The 19,410-nt window shown below is 36.2% G+C and overlaps 1 protein-coding gene across 1 annotated transcript in view; it reads right to left on the bottom strand.

The window, feature by feature from the left end:
- nptx1l (neuronal pentraxin 1 like) overlaps positions 1 to 3,138 on the bottom strand; it is a 7,693-nt gene extending 4,555 nt beyond the window's left edge. The window contains exons 1-2 of the mRNA XM_016255662.1: positions 2,597 to 3,138; positions 1,746 to 1,953 (exon numbers count right to left, since the gene is read on the bottom strand). Coding sequence (XP_016111148.1) covers positions 1,746 to 1,953; positions 2,597 to 3,037 — 649 coding nt within the window. The 5' untranslated portion in view covers positions 3,038 to 3,138. The remainder of the gene's footprint in view (positions 1 to 1,745; positions 1,954 to 2,596) is intronic.
- Between the last annotated feature and the right edge of the window lie 16,272 nt (positions 3,139 to 19,410).

Genomic DNA, 19,410 nt, shown 5'->3' on the forward strand with positions numbered 1-19,410 from the left:
AGCAGAGGCGGGCGGGCTTGAGAACGGCTTGCGGCAACCACATGTGACGACCCCGGGCTGGACTCCGCTTCATCCACAGTGAAAGCCAATCCGGCGATCCACAGCGCGAAGTTGATGTAATCCCTCAGCGACCAGCACGGATCAGCTTCAGGCATGACGAAGCGGATATCGTCCTCTTTTGGAAGGCCAAACAAAGTAGTTTTGCTTTCACAACGAAACACACGGCAACAACAATACTACAGCGAGAATCAAAGTTACGCCTTCTTTCTTTGTGTGAACATTTGGGCGGTGTTATGCAAATCTTCCCACATCGTGACGTAGACATGTGGGGGCGTGTTAGAATGAGCCGTTTTAGGTAGGCGTGGTTAACTCTTAACTTTTATAAAGAATATCTCTTTGGATTTGAGACTTTAGTCTTTGCTACTTTACAGATCTTCTTTATGCACCACAAGCTTGTAACACTCCAAAGAGAAAGGAAAAATTGAAATCGCATCATATGACCCCTTTAATCCACATCCTGCCCAATGTACTCATCTAAACAAATTCTTCTGAACATAGTAACTCGAAACTGTTATTTATTTTGTATACATTTAGGACTCTTTATTATGATCCCATTAGTTAATGTAGTTACTAGCATTACTTTTGGGGTATCTTTCCATTTTAAACCTAAATGTAAGATGTAAGATTCAAACAGACACACACACACACACACACTTATCAAAATTAATACTTAGTCCAAATTAACTATCCCATTCTGTCTTGTTGACTTATAGAAGCATGACTTTGAATTTATAACATTTACATAGAATGACGATTAAATGTGATTTACTGTATGTACTAGGGCAAACCCTTTCTAAATAGCATTAAATAGCACAAGCAATTTGACACAAGCTGACACAGCAGCTCGGCCGCATGAAACTATATGCTCATTCACTTCTTGGAAGCACTTAATCTAAAGTGCTCTCATGCTTTTGACAACTTGGGTCATACACTTTTCCGTTACAGCTCGATCTGACCTTGCCTCATTTCAGATGCATTACGTTCCATATTAGTTCTATATTTTCATTAACCATTTTTATTGCTTGGATCAATTAATCATTCAAAGCACATCGCTTTTGTGAGCTACAGATGATTTTCAGCAAATACCTTAAATTGTGATGCCTTCAGCACACATATTTATAACATGGCTTCACGTGAGTGGGAGTACATTGAATGACTATTTTTTGTGCAGTTTTGGAGCTTTACGATGTGCATCGCCATACGTATCTATTTGGATGGAAAAGCTCAGCACAGACATTCTGCAACGTATCTCTGTACTTCACAGAAGAAAGTAAATCTTATTTCTTTGGGATGACATTATGGTGAGTAAATGCTGAAAATCCATATTCTATGAATGCCTTTTAGACTGTACAAGGCTGTGGGACATTATGCATTTTAATGACTGATAAAAACGTGATTCACGTGAATGAAAATTCACAAAACTCATGAGCTTGCAAAAACTCTCTGGTTCCCATCTGTAAATCATGCTATAAAGCTGGTTGGGTGGAATTGGATATGCAAAGCAATGCAGCTCTGTGGACCCCCCTCCTCTCCTGCGACACACCAGCGCGACACTACGACGCCAATTTATTATCCACGCTGGCATCTCCAAGAATATTTTCCACGTAGAAAAACAGGTCAAGAAAGCGCCCGATACATTTACATGACATGTACATGATAGGTGGAGCAGAAATGCGAATGCTTACCTTTCTCTAGGTCGGTTATTCTCTGGTGCAGTGAGGTGAGAGTGGACTCGACGCGTCCGCGCTGTTCGCTCTCGTTGCGCAGCCCGGGCTTTCCTTCCTCCAAACCGTTCACACGGGACAGGACCTGCTTCTCCAGGTCGTCAATTTTGGTCTGCAGAAGATCCTTCAAGCTGTTCGCCTGGACGGAGTTGTTATTCCGGCTAAATTGCTACGAAAGAAAAATGTGAACATCTGTTTGCGAGAGGAACGTTTGATTTAAGTTTAATAAAAAAAACGCTACGGTCACTGTTTAAGAACCTTAAACAGGTACACACTGCTGCTAGGAGTCAAATATATTCCATATCCAAATAATTTAAGTTGCATATCACTATTTAAGTCAAATATTATTGCATACCTCACTAAAATAAAATAAAAAAAAGTCCAGATGTGTTTTTTTAACACTCATGTTTAAGATTATTGGCTGTTTGTTTGTTACATTTGCATTACAGCCATAAGAATTAAATGCGTAATGATGAACAAAAATAGTTTACGTTAAAAATACGCCAAACGTTCAGGGTTCAAGAGCGGCCACATCAATAGTGTGGAAGATTTTATATAGTTAGTTTTATTATTTATTTATTTGATTTTAATCTACGTTTTTCTGTCTACAGTCTCGGGTAGGCTAATGCGTCTTTTAAAAAAAGAGGATTGTGCGCTAAAATTTAGCACCGCTTTACTTAAAACTACAGTGAAGTGGTGTAAAATAAAACATTAAAGTTGCGAGAATCGCAACACCGTTCAATCTGAATGCATTCTCAAATAAATCCACCGTGCTCGACATGGAAGAAAGCGCTCCAGGAGAACAAACATACCTCCAGGCTCTCCAGCCTCTGCTTGAGTGACTGTAAAGTCCGTGAGAGTTGAGTCAGTGTGTCCGTCGGACCCCTCGACACATCTCCCATTGTGTTCTTGGTGCCCGTTTCCTTCCGTCGTCCGCCGACCCTCGCGTCTCCAGGCTCGGACGCGCTCTGACTTTCGCACCTCGTCAGCTTGGAAGTCAGTTCCCTGATGGTTTCCTTCTGGTTCATGATTGTTTCCTTCTGTTGCAGCACCGTCTCTCTGAGTTGCATGACCGTGCTCTTGAGATCCTCCCCAGGCACGCTGTTCTGCAGTGTAGCGGCGCATATGTCCATATCCTTGGGCACGGACGTGCAAATGAACTGGGTCTGTCCAAAGTCCTGGCTCATCCCGTCCGCCAAAAGACAAGAAAGTATCAAAAGTTTCCAGTGCATCCCTCTCGCTCCAGCCTCCATGGCGTGTTTGTTTCCGAAGTCTCTTCTGGACAAGTGATTTCAGCAGCGCTCCTTTTCTCTGTCTGACAGCTTGTGCTGGTTGTAATCTGGTTGTGGTGCGCTCGGGCTTTATATAGCAAGCGCGTCTGCGGCGGTGAGCTGCATCACGCGCCTGATCATGATCTCCCGCCCCTGGATATTAAAGCAGGAAAAAAAAAAGTTTTTACATTCTTTTATAATTTAGAGAGATTTTTTTTAAGTTTAATAAACTTAGGCAATGTATAGGCCCATATTTTATGATAAAATATTGTTGAAATTCTGTTTATTATAAGTAACAAGTATGAATATAATTTATAAATCATTGAAAAGTAGGACATTTCCAGAAATCCCCCTATTTGAACAATCATAACATATTCAATCAAACCAACGAGTTAGGTTACCAGAGCACATTATTCTCTAAAAAACACCCAGTGTTCTCTTAGGAAAAGTAAAATCTGAAAAGAAACAAAGACTGAATAACTGCTCATCGGAATAAGCACTGTTTTTTTTCCCACAGAAACTTATTTATTATTTATCAGTGTTGCATTAGCTGGAAAACAGTCTCTCACAATACTAATAGATTAAGCATTTTTGTTAAAAACAAAAAAGAAAACATAATAAAATCAAATTTTTTTTTTTTAGTATAAAAGAGGATCTAGAAATCTTTTATCACAGATATAAACATTGATGCTTTATACTGAAAATATACAAAAAGCATCTCTGGTTAACACAGTGTAACACTTTGCAATAACATGAGCTTCTACAGAATCGAATTAACAGGCTGTATAATGTTTCTGTATTGATTTAGAAGCATTATGCTGCCATTTCCTTTGTCCACTTCACTAAATGGGTGTCTGAAAGGACTCATGAAGACAACAGCTTAATTAGTGATGAAGCATAATTGCAATATCAGAATGATTATTGGTCCTCTACCGCAGCACACATGCCGTGCATCACTAACGGTAACATTAGTTCCAGCAGTTCTGTCATTGAGTAGTTGGAGGATGTGCTGCTGCAGATGGGTGTAACATCTATTTGCAACAGCTATAGACTACTCTGACAATGGCCACGCTTCTGTGACATTGCACATCTCTCTTGACATCACACTGTTGGCTGATTTCAGTGTTGCAGTGTGAACACCAAAGTGCATTATGGTGGATTCAAAGTGAATCAAAACTGGCTGTTCCATGAATCAGAACTAATAAACTCATACAGCTAGTGCACATTATTACAAAGACGCAAGGGTATCAGGGTAATGTGCATAACACTAAAATAATGCAATAAAAGAAACAACAAATTGAATGTAAAACGTAACAATAATAAAAAAAAAAGGCATGTTCACGGTTCTCTGATTGGTTAATGGTCACATGACATGCAGGTGAACAAATACAATATTTAATTTTTTAGTAAATGTTTTATTTTGATTGCTGTTATTTTAAAAAATAGTTTAAGCTATTTTAAAATTATTGTTCTTTATCTTTGTATTTGTATACGGTTATCCTAAATCACATTGATAAACGAGTTAGGTCAAAAGTAATCTAAAAGTAATTAAAAAGTAGTCCAATTATATAACCTAAAATGTGTAATGTAATGGATTACATTTCTAATTACAATTTTGGTCATGTAAGTTGGCTACAGTTTGTAAGTAATCTACCCAACGCTGATAGAACTAAATAGAACATTGTTTTATTTTCGGTTATTAATTATTTTTATTATTATTATTATTATTATTATTATTATTATTATTATTATTATTATTATTATTATTATTATTATTATTATTATTATTATTATTATTATTATTATTATTATTATTATTATTATTATTATTATTATTATTATTATTATTATTATTATTATTATTTAAATGCATTATACTTCCAGATATGATATAGGTTTTACAGGATTTATGCATTTTTATGTTAAATTTAATATAATAGTTCACCACATATATAACTGTAACTTATAGATAACCAAGAAGTTTTAGTGCTGCATTTTTACAATCGTTGTCTATTAAAGTTGTCATGAAACAACTGACTTTACAACCATACTGTGACATATTTCCAAGTGAAATGGCTATCAAAGGACTAAAAAATGTATTGCTGATTGGATTGTAAAAAGTGAGCGCTGAATAGCGTAATGGAGGCAGATATGAATGTGACTGGCTTGAATGCAGTATGGACTTACGTCATGGACGTCAAGGGAGTAATATGACAAAAAGAGCAAGTTATCACATTATTGATTAAAGATTATGAGGTCAAAAATGCATAGATGAATCATGCACAAGAAGATCGTCTAAATGCATTAAGAAAATAAATAGGGTCAGTTTCAACTTATTCTTTGTCCATTAACATTTGTAAAAAATCTCCCACTGAATGCAATTTACTACACGTTTGGTAGATGCATATGAAAGATTTGCATATCATTTAACAGTTCAGTAGAGCCAGCATTTTGAGTTGCATGTCAATTTGGCTCTACTGTGTTTTTTATGAGCAATCTTCCAGTAAGTGCTCTGTCTAGGGTTTTTAAGTCATTGTAAAAATTATTTTTTTAAAGGTCTATGTTTTCCTTTATAAACTGAAGAGGCAGTGCATAGTAAACATGGCACAGTTTAAGCCCTTTATGTAAAACAAGGTGCTTTGCCATTACTCAACAAGCACTTATTGACCATCATTACCGCTGACCTGCGTAGATAAGGGCTCGTCTTAGCGCACATTAAAACAAGAGGTTCAATTATCTGATTACATTAACTGTGAGGAGGAGAGATCTGTGGGCTTTGTATGAGACTTACATGACACACCTCACCTTTCAGTTATCCATATATAAGACAGTTTTTAATCTCCTTGAAGGCTTTTCAAATCATTCATAACACTATAGATATTTTTTAACAATTTATCCACCTCCATGTTGTGTAATAGCTGGGCTGAAAGCAGCAATGTGGGCGAATCCACCTCTATCAGTCTAATGATTATATGTTGGCAACCTGTGACAGTCAAGCTTTTTCCTACACAGCTGCATAAACAGATTCACATATAGGTGCCAGAATGGTTATTGGAAATTCAAAACATTTCATACTTTTTGTCATTTTCTGAGCTCCTTTCACAAGTTTGTCCTTTTGCGCAGTGCAGGTAACAGTAGTATAAATAAAACACCCTTGAAAATACAAAGTAATCAGCCCAGGAGATCTTAAAGGGATAGTTCACCCAAAAATTAAAATTAGCACATTATTTACTCACCCTCAAGCTAGGCTCCTAGGCGTATATGACTTCCTTCTTTCAGATGAATCCAATCTGAGTTATTTAAAAAATTGTCTTTGATCTTCCAAGCTGTTTAATGACAGTCAGCGGATGTTGCAGTTCATCAGTCCAAAAGAAGTGAAATAAAGCACATCCATCCATAATAAAAAGCCGTGTGAGGCACTTTTTGTTTTACTCTTATCTGTATGACCAAAAATGGAGTAGCATATGTCAGCTGTTTGATCGCGCCGGTGCCTCGCATGCACACACACACCACATATTCTAACAATTCAAACTTGCCATCGCAGTCGCAATGTTCATTATCAAAATAAAATACAGTCAGCCAAACATATAAATTTAAAGAGTCTGTAGTATAACCGATCTACAGATGCTGTCATGCCAAGCGCATTTTTGGGCATGTGAAGAGGATGATTTTTTTCCCGTCGAAATGCGAAGCCGCATGAAGCCTAGTCTACATTATAAATAATAGTTTAACAATGAAATACATTGCGAATATGGAAACATATAGGATTTGTGCCGAATGAGAGAGGTAGGCTACATGAGCCCAAATGTAGCCTACTTTCAGTTTCGCTTTATTTTGTTCTTTTTAGCTTTATTTTTTTTTTCATTCTTGATCTGTTCTGCATACCATTACATTTAAATGCTTTGTTGTGAAGTGAGGGGAACTAGGCTATGATTATAGTGTTTATAATGTTTATACATTATAATATTTCACTTTATTTGGTATTATTTCTGGTATTATTATACTCTCTCCAAATGTCCTGCTGCTCACTAAAGAGTGGAGAGAGTGGGTTAAGCAGTAGCACCAATCAACGAGAGCGATTTTGAATTTAAGAAAGCTGATTGTTAAATAATATGTTGAGGATCAATACATAATCTACAAATCATGCTCCAAATACATCTACATAAACCCGCAATCGCTCTGTCATGCATGCACTGTCACGATCTAATGCACTTGTTAATGCCAGATCTTTAAAAACAAATACCGGAACGCAAAAATCCAAAATCTGACATTTTCCGGAAACAGGATCCGGCCGGATCCAGCTCAAATTAAGCACTGGGTGCATTGTATATGCTAATTAAACAGCGAGTTACGTCATTGTAGGGGAAACACAGCCCAGTTCGGGTTTAAATGTCAGATTATTGCTGTAAATAACAAACATGGCACCTGAGGACTGCTTCGTTGTTTTTATTCTCCATTATTTTGAAGGTTTCTTCTGGCAGAGGTGTACAAACTCGGTCCTAGAGGGCCGCTGTCCTGCAGAGTTTACCTCCAACCAGCTCCAAAACACCTGCCTTGAAGCTTGATTTGTTGGTGTGCACATTATTACAAAGACGCAAGGGTATCAGGGTAATGTGCATAACACTAAAATAATGCAATAAAAGAAACAACAAATTGAATGTAAAACGTAACAATAATAAAAAAAAAGGCATGTTCACGGTTCTCTGATTGGTTAATGGTCACATGACATGCAGGTGAACAAATACAATATTAAATTTTTTAGTAAATGTTTTATTTTGATTGCTGTTATTTAAAAAAATAGTTTAAGCTATTTTAAAATTATTGTTCTTTATCTTTGTATTTGTATACGGTTATCCTAAATCACATTGATAAACGAGTTAGGTCAAAAGTAATCTAAAAGTAATTAAAAAGTAGTCCAATTATATAACCTAAAATGTGTAATGTAATGGATTACATTTCTAATTACAATTTTGGTCATGTAAGTTGGCTACAGTTTGTAAGTAATCTACCCAACGCTGATAGAACTAAATAGAACATTGTTTTATTTTCGGTTATTAATTATTTTTATTATTATTATTATTATTATTATTATTATTATTTAAATGCATTATACTTCCAGATATGATATAGGTTTTACAGGATTTATGCATTTTTATGTTAAATTTAATATAATAGTTCACCACATATATAACTGTAACTTATAGATAACCAAGAAGTTTTAGTGCTGCATTTTTACAATCGTTGTCTATTAAAGTTGTCATGAAACAACTGACTTTACAACCATACTGTGACATATTTCCAAGTGAAATGGCTATCAAAGGACTAAAAAATGTATTGCTGATTGGATTGTAAAAAGTGAGCGCTGAATAGCGTAATGGAGGCAGATATGAATGTGACTGGCTTGAATGCAGTATGGACTTACGTCATGGACGTCAAGGGAGTAATATGACAAAAAGAGCAAGTTATCACATTATTGATTAAAGATTATGAGGTCAAAAATGCATAGATGAATCATGCACAAGAAGATCGTCTAAATGCATTAAGAAAATAAATAGGGTCAGTTTCAACTTATTCTTTGTCCATTAACATTTGTAAAAAATCTCCCACTGAATGCAATTTACTACACGTTTGGTAGATGCATATGAAAGATTTGCATATCATTTAACAGTTCAGTAGAGCCAGCATTTTGAGTTGCATGTCAATTTGGCTCTACTGTGTTTTTTATGAGCAATCTTCCAGTAAGTGCTCTGTCTAGGGTTTTTAAGTCATTGTAAAAATTATTTTTTTAAAGGTCTATGTTTTCCTTTATAAACTGAAGAGGCAGTGCATAGTAAACATGGCACAGTTTAAGCCCTTTATGTAAAACAAGGTGCTTTGCCATTACTCAACAAGCACTTATTGACCATCATTACCGCTGACCTGCGTAGATAAGGGCTCGTCTTAGCGCACATTAAAACAAGAGGTTCAATTATCTGATTACATTAACTGTGAGGAGGAGAGATCTGTGGGCTTTGTATGAGACTTACATGACACACCTCACCTTTCAGTTATCCATATATAAGACAGTTTTTAATCTCCTTGAAGGCTTTTCAAATCATTCATAACACTATAGATATTTTTTAACAATTTATCCACCTCCATGTTGTGTAATAGCTGGGCTGAAAGCAGCAATGTGGGCGAATCCACCTCTATCAGTCTAATGATTATATGTTGGCAACCTGTGACAGTCAAGCTTTTTCCTACACAGCTGCATAAACAGATTCACATATAGGTGCCAGAATGGTTATTGGAAATTCAAAACATTTCATACTTTTTGTCATTTTCTGAGCTCCTTTCACAAGTTTGTCCTTTTGCGCAGTGCAGGTAACAGTAGTATAAATAAAACACCCTTGAAAATACAAAGTAATCAGCCCAGGAGATCTTAAAGGGATAGTTCACCCAAAAATTAAAATTAGCACATTATTTACTCACCCTCAAGCTAGGCTCCTAGGCGTATATGACTTCCTTCTTTCAGATGAATCCAATCTGAGTTATTTAAAAAATTGTCTTTGATCTTCCAAGCTGTTTAATGACAGTCAGCGGGTGTTGCAGTTCATCAGTCCAAAAGAAGTGAAATAAAGCACATCCATCCATAATAAAAAGCCGTGTGAGGCACTTTTTGTTTTACTCTTATCTGTATGACCAAAAATGGAGTAGCATATGTCAGCTGTTTGATCGCGCCGGTGCCTCGCATGCACACACACACCACATATTCTAACAATTCAAACTTGCCATCGCAGTCGCAATGTTCATTATCAAAATAAAATACAGTCAGCCAAACATATCAATTTAAAGAGTCTGTAGTATAACCGATCTACAGATGCTGTCATGCCAAGCGCATTTTTGGGCATGTGAAGAGGATGATTTTTTTCCCGTCGAAATGCGAAGCCGCATGAAGCCTAGTCTACATTATAAATAATAGTTTAACAATGAAATACATTGCGAATATGGAAACATATAGGATTTGTGCCGAATGAGAGAGGTAGGCTACATGAGCCCAAATGTAGCCTACTTTCAGTTTCGCTTTATTTTGTTCTTTTTAGCTTTATTTTTTTTTTCATTCTTGATCTGTTCTGCATACCATTACATTTAAATGCTTTGTTGTGAAGTGAGGGGAACTAGGCTATGATTATAGTGTTTATAATGTTTATACATTATAATATTTCACTTTATTTGGTATTATTTCTGGTATTATTATACTCTCTCCAAATGTCCTGCTGCTCACTAAAGAGTGGAGAGAGTGGGTTAAGCAGTAGCACCAATCAACGAGAGCGATTTTGAATTTAAGAAAGCTGATTGTTAAATAATATGTTGAGGATCAATACATAATCTACAAATCTTGCTCCAAATACATCTACATAAACCCGCAATCGCTCTGTCATGCATGCACTGTCACGATCTAATGCACTTGTTAATGCCAGATCTTTAAAAACAAATACCGGAACGCAAAAATCCAAAATCTGACATTTTCCGGAAACAGGATCCGGCAGGATCCAGCTCAAATTAAGCACTGGGTGCATTGTATATGCTAATTAAACAGCGAGTTACGTCATTGTAGGGGAAACACAGCCCAGTTCGGGTTTAAATGTCAGATTATTGCTGTAAATAACAAACATGGCACCTGAGGACTGCTTCGTTGTTTTTATTCTCCATTATTTTGAAGGTTTCTTCTGGCAGAGGTGTACAAACTCGGTCCTAGAGGGCCGCTGTCCTGCAGAGTTTACCTCCAACCAGCTCCAAAACACCTGCCTTGAAGCTTGATTTGTTGGTTCAGGTATGTTTAATCGGGTTTGGAGCTAAACTCAGCAGGGCAATGGCCCTCCAGGACCGAGTTGCCTTATGGTTCTCCCGTGGTGCTAGAACTACTGCTATCAACAAGAAACTGTTCTTTTAACCACAGGTCGCGAGAGCTGTAGATCCAACCGCATAACTTTGCCATGCTACTTGTGAGTGTTCATTGAAACACAGTATTGTTGAACTATGTTGGTACCGACAGAACTTGCTACCTGGCTAACAATGCTTTTGGGAAACTGAAACCTCTAGTACATTTTCTGCTTGATTTGTTAGTGCAAACTGAACACCGTCCATATTAAAAAAGCAAAATCATCTCTGTAGGGATCTGCACTGAACAGAAGAAGTGTGTTTCATCATTATTATTAGATACTAGCTTACAAAAAAGCCATAAAGTATGGGCGCTAATGTGGCTGGGTTTACTCTGCTCATTCAGAAACCCTAGACAGTACCTTACTGGAAGAGCAAATCTAATGTACAATTTACTGCTCCCAGAATGAGTTATACAAACTCTCTTTCTCATTAAGGTCTACAGCACAGAAATTGTTCTAGTTTACTCTCTCACACGTACACATGCATTAATACTCCAGAGCTTCATTACAAAACAGACTGACTCCGGTTGTGGTCGACCACTAAATAATGCATCCCCCTTAACGGCAGAAACACACAGAGTAACGACAGAGATCAATGACTGTAATTTCACATGCTGCCTCTCATCTTACCGTGCATTAGGAAAAGACGGCAGTATCTTCTGAAGTTGTATTATGACACTTTGTCATACAGCAGTTTTCAACTGAGGGCCTCTAAAGAGCTGAGGGTTATGAGAGGTTAGTGTACAGTGCTAATAAATGGGAGATGTGTATTTCTTGGCTGCCTCAGCAGAGTTTTTGCGTTTTCCCTGCCCTTATAAATTATGATCCATACAGTAGTTCCACTGGCACTGTGAGCTTGTTTGTTCATTATCTGTCACTTTGTCCAATGGGTTTTTAATCAGAAAACCTTCTGATAACATGATCGCCCTCTAAACCTGCCCTTGTGAAAAAGAAGTTCACTTTAGCATACTTTTAAAAAGAGTGCTTATTCCAGAAATAATATATTTTCAAAGAATATACATAAGTATAAACTGACAATGAAAATATTTGATAGTTTATTACATGCAATTAGTTGAACTTAAGAGTTTTTTTTTTATGTAAGATTTTGGTACATTATTACTTCTATTGTCTTTGAAATGTGGTAAAATGATGCTTCTACATAACTGTATTTAAATACATTCGTAATTACACATTTGTAAGGATGACGTTACAATTTAGTGTTTTAAAATATATTGACTTTAAATGCAATATCAAATAATCAAAATTATAATCATGTACTTTACATGTGCTTTAATATGTTAGGCAATGCATCAAAATAAGTATACTACTTTTAAGAAAGACAAAAGACTTTAAAGTAAAACTTTTAATTTGACTACTACAAAGTACACTTTTTAAAAGTGTGAGACATAATCATGAAATTGTACTCTAAGTACACTTAAGTGGCTTTTATTATTTATAATATATTATCTGCAGGTACAGGTTTTTAAAAGTAAACTTTAAGGTTTGAAGTTCACTACAAGTGCACATTCAGTATTAAGCACACAAGGGGCGATTCCAGGATTTAAATCTAATCATAAGATGTGGCGCAAAGGAATATTTCTTATTCAAGAGTCATTTTCAGGCCCACATGTCATCTGTATTCACAAAACTCCACAGATTTCCAAAGAATTTTGATGTCCATCATTCATATTCATACTCAAACATAGTTCCTCTCATCTTCTGCCCTTTGCATATCTTTCGGGCAAATTACTTTTAGCTACCACTAAGGAGTGTAGTCCTCTCAGCTCCATTTAACACCATTTTTTGAACCCATTCGGCTGAATTCCTCAGTCTTTTCTCACAAAATCTATGCAGAAAATGACTGCAGATTCCATCTGGACCTGGTTATGCTTCTGCATGGCTAATTAGCCGAGTGGATTAAGCTATCTGTTCTCCTCTCATTAGAACTGTGTTTGTTCACTGAGCTGTGTGTAGTAGTGTAATCTATTAGTTGATCCATTCCCAGTTTGCGCAGTGCGTTAAAACTAAACAATCAACGAGCCTCAATGTGTTAAATAATAATGTGCAATGATTTGTTGTCTTGCTGCTGCTGTCTGGGGAAATAGGTGTTTGCAGTCTTGTGAAAGTGAACCAGTAAGCAATAATATTAGCAATGAATTCTTTGTATTTTGGTTTGCTCAGTAACCCTCTGCATTTTATCCAAAAGAGTTTAGGAACAGTTTATGGATGAATGGATTGTTTGAGCATGAATACAAAACTCCTTGCAAGCACTATAAAAATGTCATGTCTGTATCATTTGTCATCTACTAACCTACACCCTGAATTAATTACTGTGACATCTGCCTTTATGCTTACAAGAATTAATTGCATTACTTCATCACAGAGGAAAACCCCAATTAAAGCTTCCCTGGGCCTGAGGGCCAGGATCATCCCTGCCTTCCCAGAGCAGCATGGATTCGGTCACTCGAGGGTCACCACACTAACTAGACACTCAAATACCAGCTGGAATGAAAAATACCCTTGAATCTTCATCCCTTGTGGTCACACATGAGCAGCACTCTCTCCTTTGTCTTTTCACAATATATTTTCCCTTATGCTTTGCAGATGAATGTGCTTTTAGCTTCCCTCCGTATGTTTTATTAATGGTTATAATTTCATTATTTTCTTCTTAGGAATCCTGAATAGATATGGCGTATCATCACAGTGGGGTTAGACATTATTATTTTGTTTTTGTTCTTCACTCTCATATTCTGTCTCCAGCCGCACTGATGGGACATAATTGTTCGCTGCGTGTCAGTTGCATGCGCTCACAAATTATCTGACAGTGAGCCAGTTTGACACTCATGGGATTTCAGCTAGAAGATTGATGAGTGTTTCAATTTCTTGCCTAAAGCATGACAAAACCAAATCAAGCAGGCATTTACATGTCAGTCTTGTATTGCAAAAAGTCCAAAATGCAGCGTATCGTGGTCAAGAACCACCCACTTTAAACATTATACTAAATACAAAGTTTTTTCATGAAACTCTAGAGGGTGCAGGCCGATAGTTTCTAACTCAATCTGATATAATCATATCATTACTCAAATGGCACAGCTGATTGGTTTCTTTTTTACATCAGCAGCCAATGAGCTGCTGCCCAACCTTCAAATACCCAGCTAGTGTTTGCTGTAGCAGTTGCAGCGCGCTTCAGAAACCCTTCACCTTCCCCAGCTCCACCTGTCTAGATCTGTTTTGGGGTAATTTCACATATGTTATATGCATAGGGTAATTCCATACATGTTATATGTGCAGCAGCAGTATTTCCTAAATTCTCACAGCAGCATATCTGAGGATGTATTGGCAGGAGCAGTTTTCGATGCTTGTTCCGCTGCAGCAGCAGCAGCGTAGCAGACCTATTCTGCCAAGACCAAACACATGAACATTGCCATGTGTATTATGTTAAACTCATGATCTGTCAGATGTATTGACATAACTATAAGTAACTTTGCAACTACATGTCAGCTAACTAGTGGTGGAAAGAGTACTAAGAAATTGTACTTAAGTAAAAGTATTGCTACTTAAGGAATAATTTACTTGAGTACAAGTAAAAGTACTGAAAACTAATATGACTAAAGTAAGAGTAAAAAAGTAGTTTGCTGAAAAACTACTCAAGTTTCTGCGTTACAAAGTACTTTAGTATTATTTTTCAATTTTTACCCAAAATGAGAGCATTATGGAGCAGGGTTAACCCTAACACTCATGTACTCTAATGTCTGTTTCACAAGTGAGACCCAGGAAATCCCTTATATGGCCAAATGCATCAGATATCACTACAGCCGAATAACATTCAGATAGAGACGCTTTGACTGATGAAACGTGGAAGACAATAAACACAATTGCAACACAATGATAATTGACATAGCTTGTATCACAGTATAGAATTATATCATTATGAAATTATATTTAAATCCTGTATGTCATTAAGTCCTACTTAAGTGGGCCAAAAAAGCAGTCTAAAACTGATGCTGCAGTATTCAAAAATAGAGTTTATATGCATTAAATATATTTATATTGTTGAGCTTAGACTGCAATTAGATTTTTCCACCTTAAAAGCAAATGAATAACAGTTGTTCAGCTCAGCAGGGTTAAACAAAAGTTTGTCACTGGTGTAATCATTGCTCTTCATTTATTCACCAGCGAGTTATTGGGTAATAAGAAGGAATGTTGTCTGTAGCCAGTTGTCTTTGTATCTTTGCCTGTTTGCTCGTTTTATAGGGTTAGCTTTTTGATAGATGTTTCGACAGTAGCTATATTCTGATAATGAATTGTCAAACTAATCTCTCCAAACTGTGAGAGATCGTCCCTGGTCTTTCTGTTTCGGCTTGATGTGATGCTGAATAGTCTCGTAATTTCAGGTCTGATGCGGATGGCAAATAACGTGAAAGAATAGGATAATTCATCTCTGGTAATTATGTTTGCTAGCAATGACTGCATTAGACGGTAAGAGTATTTACATATGGTATGAGCCCGAGTGCTTGAATTATGACATCTGTTAAAAGTTTCATATTCCCAATATCACAGCTCTTGAATTATTTGTTCTTCAAAAGCCTCAGACAATATGATACTAAATAATGACCCAATGCATGTCTTCATCCCACACTTGACAGCTCACATAAAGAAAATCAATATTTATGTGACATATACATACAATACAAACATCATATTCTAAAAATTAGGATTGAACAAATGCACATGACTCAGATACCATTTAACATTTAGTCACACTCATAAATATTTTACATTTAAATAAATGTAATATGTATGATTAAATCATAATTATATTGTCTGTCTAAGCACCCAACACCCCCCTAGCAACCAGACAGAACACCTTAGCAACAGTCTAGCAAGGCTGATCCAGTCTCTTTTATATAACAAGATTTATATAACCTTAAAACATCAAACTAAACTTCAAACTGTCTTAAACTTCCAGACAATGCTTTTGCAGGCCAATATTCAAGGTCTGTCTTGACAAAGTTTCCTTTTGTCATTCCTTTAGTTTTATTCAGCTTGTACTGAAGCTGTGTGTATTTGGCTATAATGTTTGAAAATGTCCTCACGAATATTGTGAAGCATGTGAAAACCCAGCTTGTGACGACATTTGAAGTAAATGACTGCTTACTGGTTACATATCTACCCTTTTCCTCTCTGAATCAGCCTAAGATTGGATTCTGTTCTGGAAACTCTCTTTGTGCCCTTTATCATTTACCTTAAATGTGACCCTGGACCATGAAACCAGTCATAAGGGTCCATTTATACATCAAAAGCTGAAGAAATAAGCTTTCCATTGATGTATGGCTTGTTAGGATAGGACAATATTTGGCCGAGATAAAACTATTTGAAAATCTGGAATCTGAGGATGCAAAGAAATTAAAATATTGAGAAAGTCGCCTTTATAGTTGTCCAAATGAAGTTCTTAGCAATGCATATTACTATTCAAAAATTAAGTTTAATGTAGGAATTTTACAAAATATCTTCATGGAACATGATCTTTACTTAATATCCTAATGATTTTTGGCATAAAAGAAAAATCGATAATTTTGACCCATGCAATGTATTGTTGGCTATTGCTACACATACTGTATATCAGTGCTACTTATGATTGGTTTTATGCTCCAGGGTCACAAATGTCCTTCTCTTTGAGTTACTTAATGAGCAATAGTCACTGTGACGAGAGGGACGGGGCTGAGAGCCGTGGGAACGGAGCGAGGCCAGTGGAGTAAATGCTAATGCGCGACACAATTTATGAAACAGACTCACACTCGACTAGCCGTTTCTCTTTCATGTCTTGTCAAACCATAAAGCAAGGCCATTCTCCATATACGATTGTATACAGTTTCTGGCCTTGGATGTATTTCATAGCCATTGAGGTGGTTGAATAATGTTAGAATGGATACTAACCTTCTGACCTTTTTACTTACCTTTTTATTATGCTCAGATTATGTAACATAAGCTGACCCTGGCCTACATTATAAGTATAATGCTTGGACAGCTTGTACAGAAGACTCCTTTGTAGTATTTTCTTGCTCAAGGTCTAAAAATCAAAGCCTCAGCAGGCAGTTTTGGTAAGCAATTAAATATCAGTTTATTGGTTACAATCATGTATATTAATCAAAATGTAATGTAGTTTAAAAAAACTTATAAAATGCAATAAGTTTCACTGTAACATTTTCAGCAATGTAAGGTAAGTATTATATATATAAAGTATATACTGTACTGTAACTAAAGCATTATGTTCAAATCATGGGTCAAAAATAGTCAAGGTAATTGCATTATCTTCACATGTATGTGATGTGTTCATAACATGCCTGATAGTTTTGGAAATGGATAGATGGTATTGGCTTGCTGTCAATAATGAAGGGCACTACACATCATCCTTCTTGTATGTAGTGAGGTAAGCAGTTATACATCCTCTATAGTCGCAGACATGAGTCAGGGAAGGCATTCAGGTAGCTAGAGAAGCTTTCAATAACCCAAAATAAGACACATGAAAAATGCATTCCTCAGTTCATTCTGTACCGTTCCTCCTCCTGTCACGTGGCTCCTCTAGATGAGTCTTCCGATTGCTTGACTTGAGGAACTTCCTCACTTTTCAATTATTCACACCGACAGGTGTTCAGCGGCGAAGGTTACCTAATTATCCCAAACTCCACTGTCTTATAAAGCACTTTCATACAGGCCATGATTTGCAAGTATAAAAATGTGTAAAACTGATAACAAATGCGAAAAAAAAAAGTACATTGTAAATCTTCATTTACGCATTTAGTGACATTAAGACGGTTTTATTCATATAGTGATTTTGGTAACACTTTAGTATAGGGTCCAATTCTCACTATTAACTAGTTGCTTATTAGCATATTATTAACATATTGGCTGTTTATTAGTACTTATAAAGCACATATTTTGCATGACCATATTCTACATCCCTAATCCTACCCAGTATAGTACTTAACAACCACCTTACTAACTATTTATAAGCAGCAAATTAGGAGTTTATTGAGGTAAAAGTAGTAGTTAATGGTTTGTTAATGATGATAATTGGACCTTAAAATAAAGTGTGACTGTGATTTTGCATTAGACAGTTTTTTCCCCTTGTTTAGCACTTTTTATTTAAAAAAAATATTCTTTAATATATTTATTTTGAGCTCTTTGTAATCAGTTGTTATATAAAATAATTGGCCACACTTTATTTTAAGTTCCAATTGTCACTATTAACTAACCATTAGCTATGACTTTTGCCTCAATAATCCCCTAATTTGCTTCTCATTAATAGTTAGCATGGTAGTTGTTTTAATTTTAGGTATGGGTAGGATTAAAAGATCTAGAATATGGTTGTGAAAAATAAGGCATTAATATGTGCTTTATAAGTATTAATAAACAGCCAATATGCTTTGCATTCTGTTTTTATTCACAATTTGTAGTGTCCCAACTTTTTTGGAATCGGGTTTGTATTTTTTCTAGTCATAATTGACCTCAAAACAGACATAAAATGGATAGCATAGTTTAACTTTGTGATGAAAAACTGCTGACTTGTTTACAATATATATATATATATATATATATATTTTTTTTGTCTGTTTTTATAATTGTGCTGAAAGATTTGATGGATGTGGTTGCACCAGTTTTAAACTGATGTTGAACATTCATCTTGATCTCATGGGAAAACACAATTTTACAAAGTGGCGATTTTGTATGAATTTGAAACAAAAAAACTTAAAGGGGTCATAAGATGCTATTTTAAAGATCATTATTTTGTGTATTTGGTGTAACAGAATATGTTGACATGCTTTAATGTTCAAAAAACAATTTTTTTTCAAATACTGTACATTATTGTAGGTCCTCTATGCCCCGCCTCTCTCAAACACGTTGTTTTCAACAAAGCCCCCTCCTTTGACAAGCGCAGTCTGCTCTGATTGGCCAGCTGACCCAGTGCATTGTGATTGGCCTAACAACACAAGCACGCGTCGGAAATGTAACGCCCCTTACCATAATCGCGAGCTTCAAGCTTTCAAAGTAAATATCAAGACAGTTAATAATGTCGTTAATTTTACTATCAGTTCAAGCCCGAAAGGGCAACAGAGTCGCGTGACAGACACAGTGATGATGCAATACACAAGCTGCGGTTAAGACAGCTGGCGTGCTATGATTTCTGACAGACAGTTCACTCTCCTGTGATGTGACCCTGTTCCCCTCACACACACAACGCGTTACTCTGCGCTGCGCAAAACACCGCATTTGAACAGTCAATATCAAATATTTAAAATAATAACAAAACATACTTACAGTCGCTGATTCAGAAGCGCCAGATTGTCATAGCAAAGTCGGAATTGACCCTTTTTTTTTTTTAAAAAAAGCCTTTGTGCACCAACAGCCTTGTCTTCTCCTAGCTTCAAAAAA

Source organism: Sinocyclocheilus grahami, unplaced genomic scaffold, assembly GCF_001515645.1.
Source record: "Sinocyclocheilus grahami isolate Dianchi unplaced genomic scaffold, SAMN03320097.WGS_v1.1 scaffold1356.1, whole genome shotgun sequence".
Classification (NCBI taxonomy): domain Eukaryota; kingdom Metazoa; phylum Chordata; class Actinopteri; order Cypriniformes; family Cyprinidae; genus Sinocyclocheilus; species Sinocyclocheilus grahami.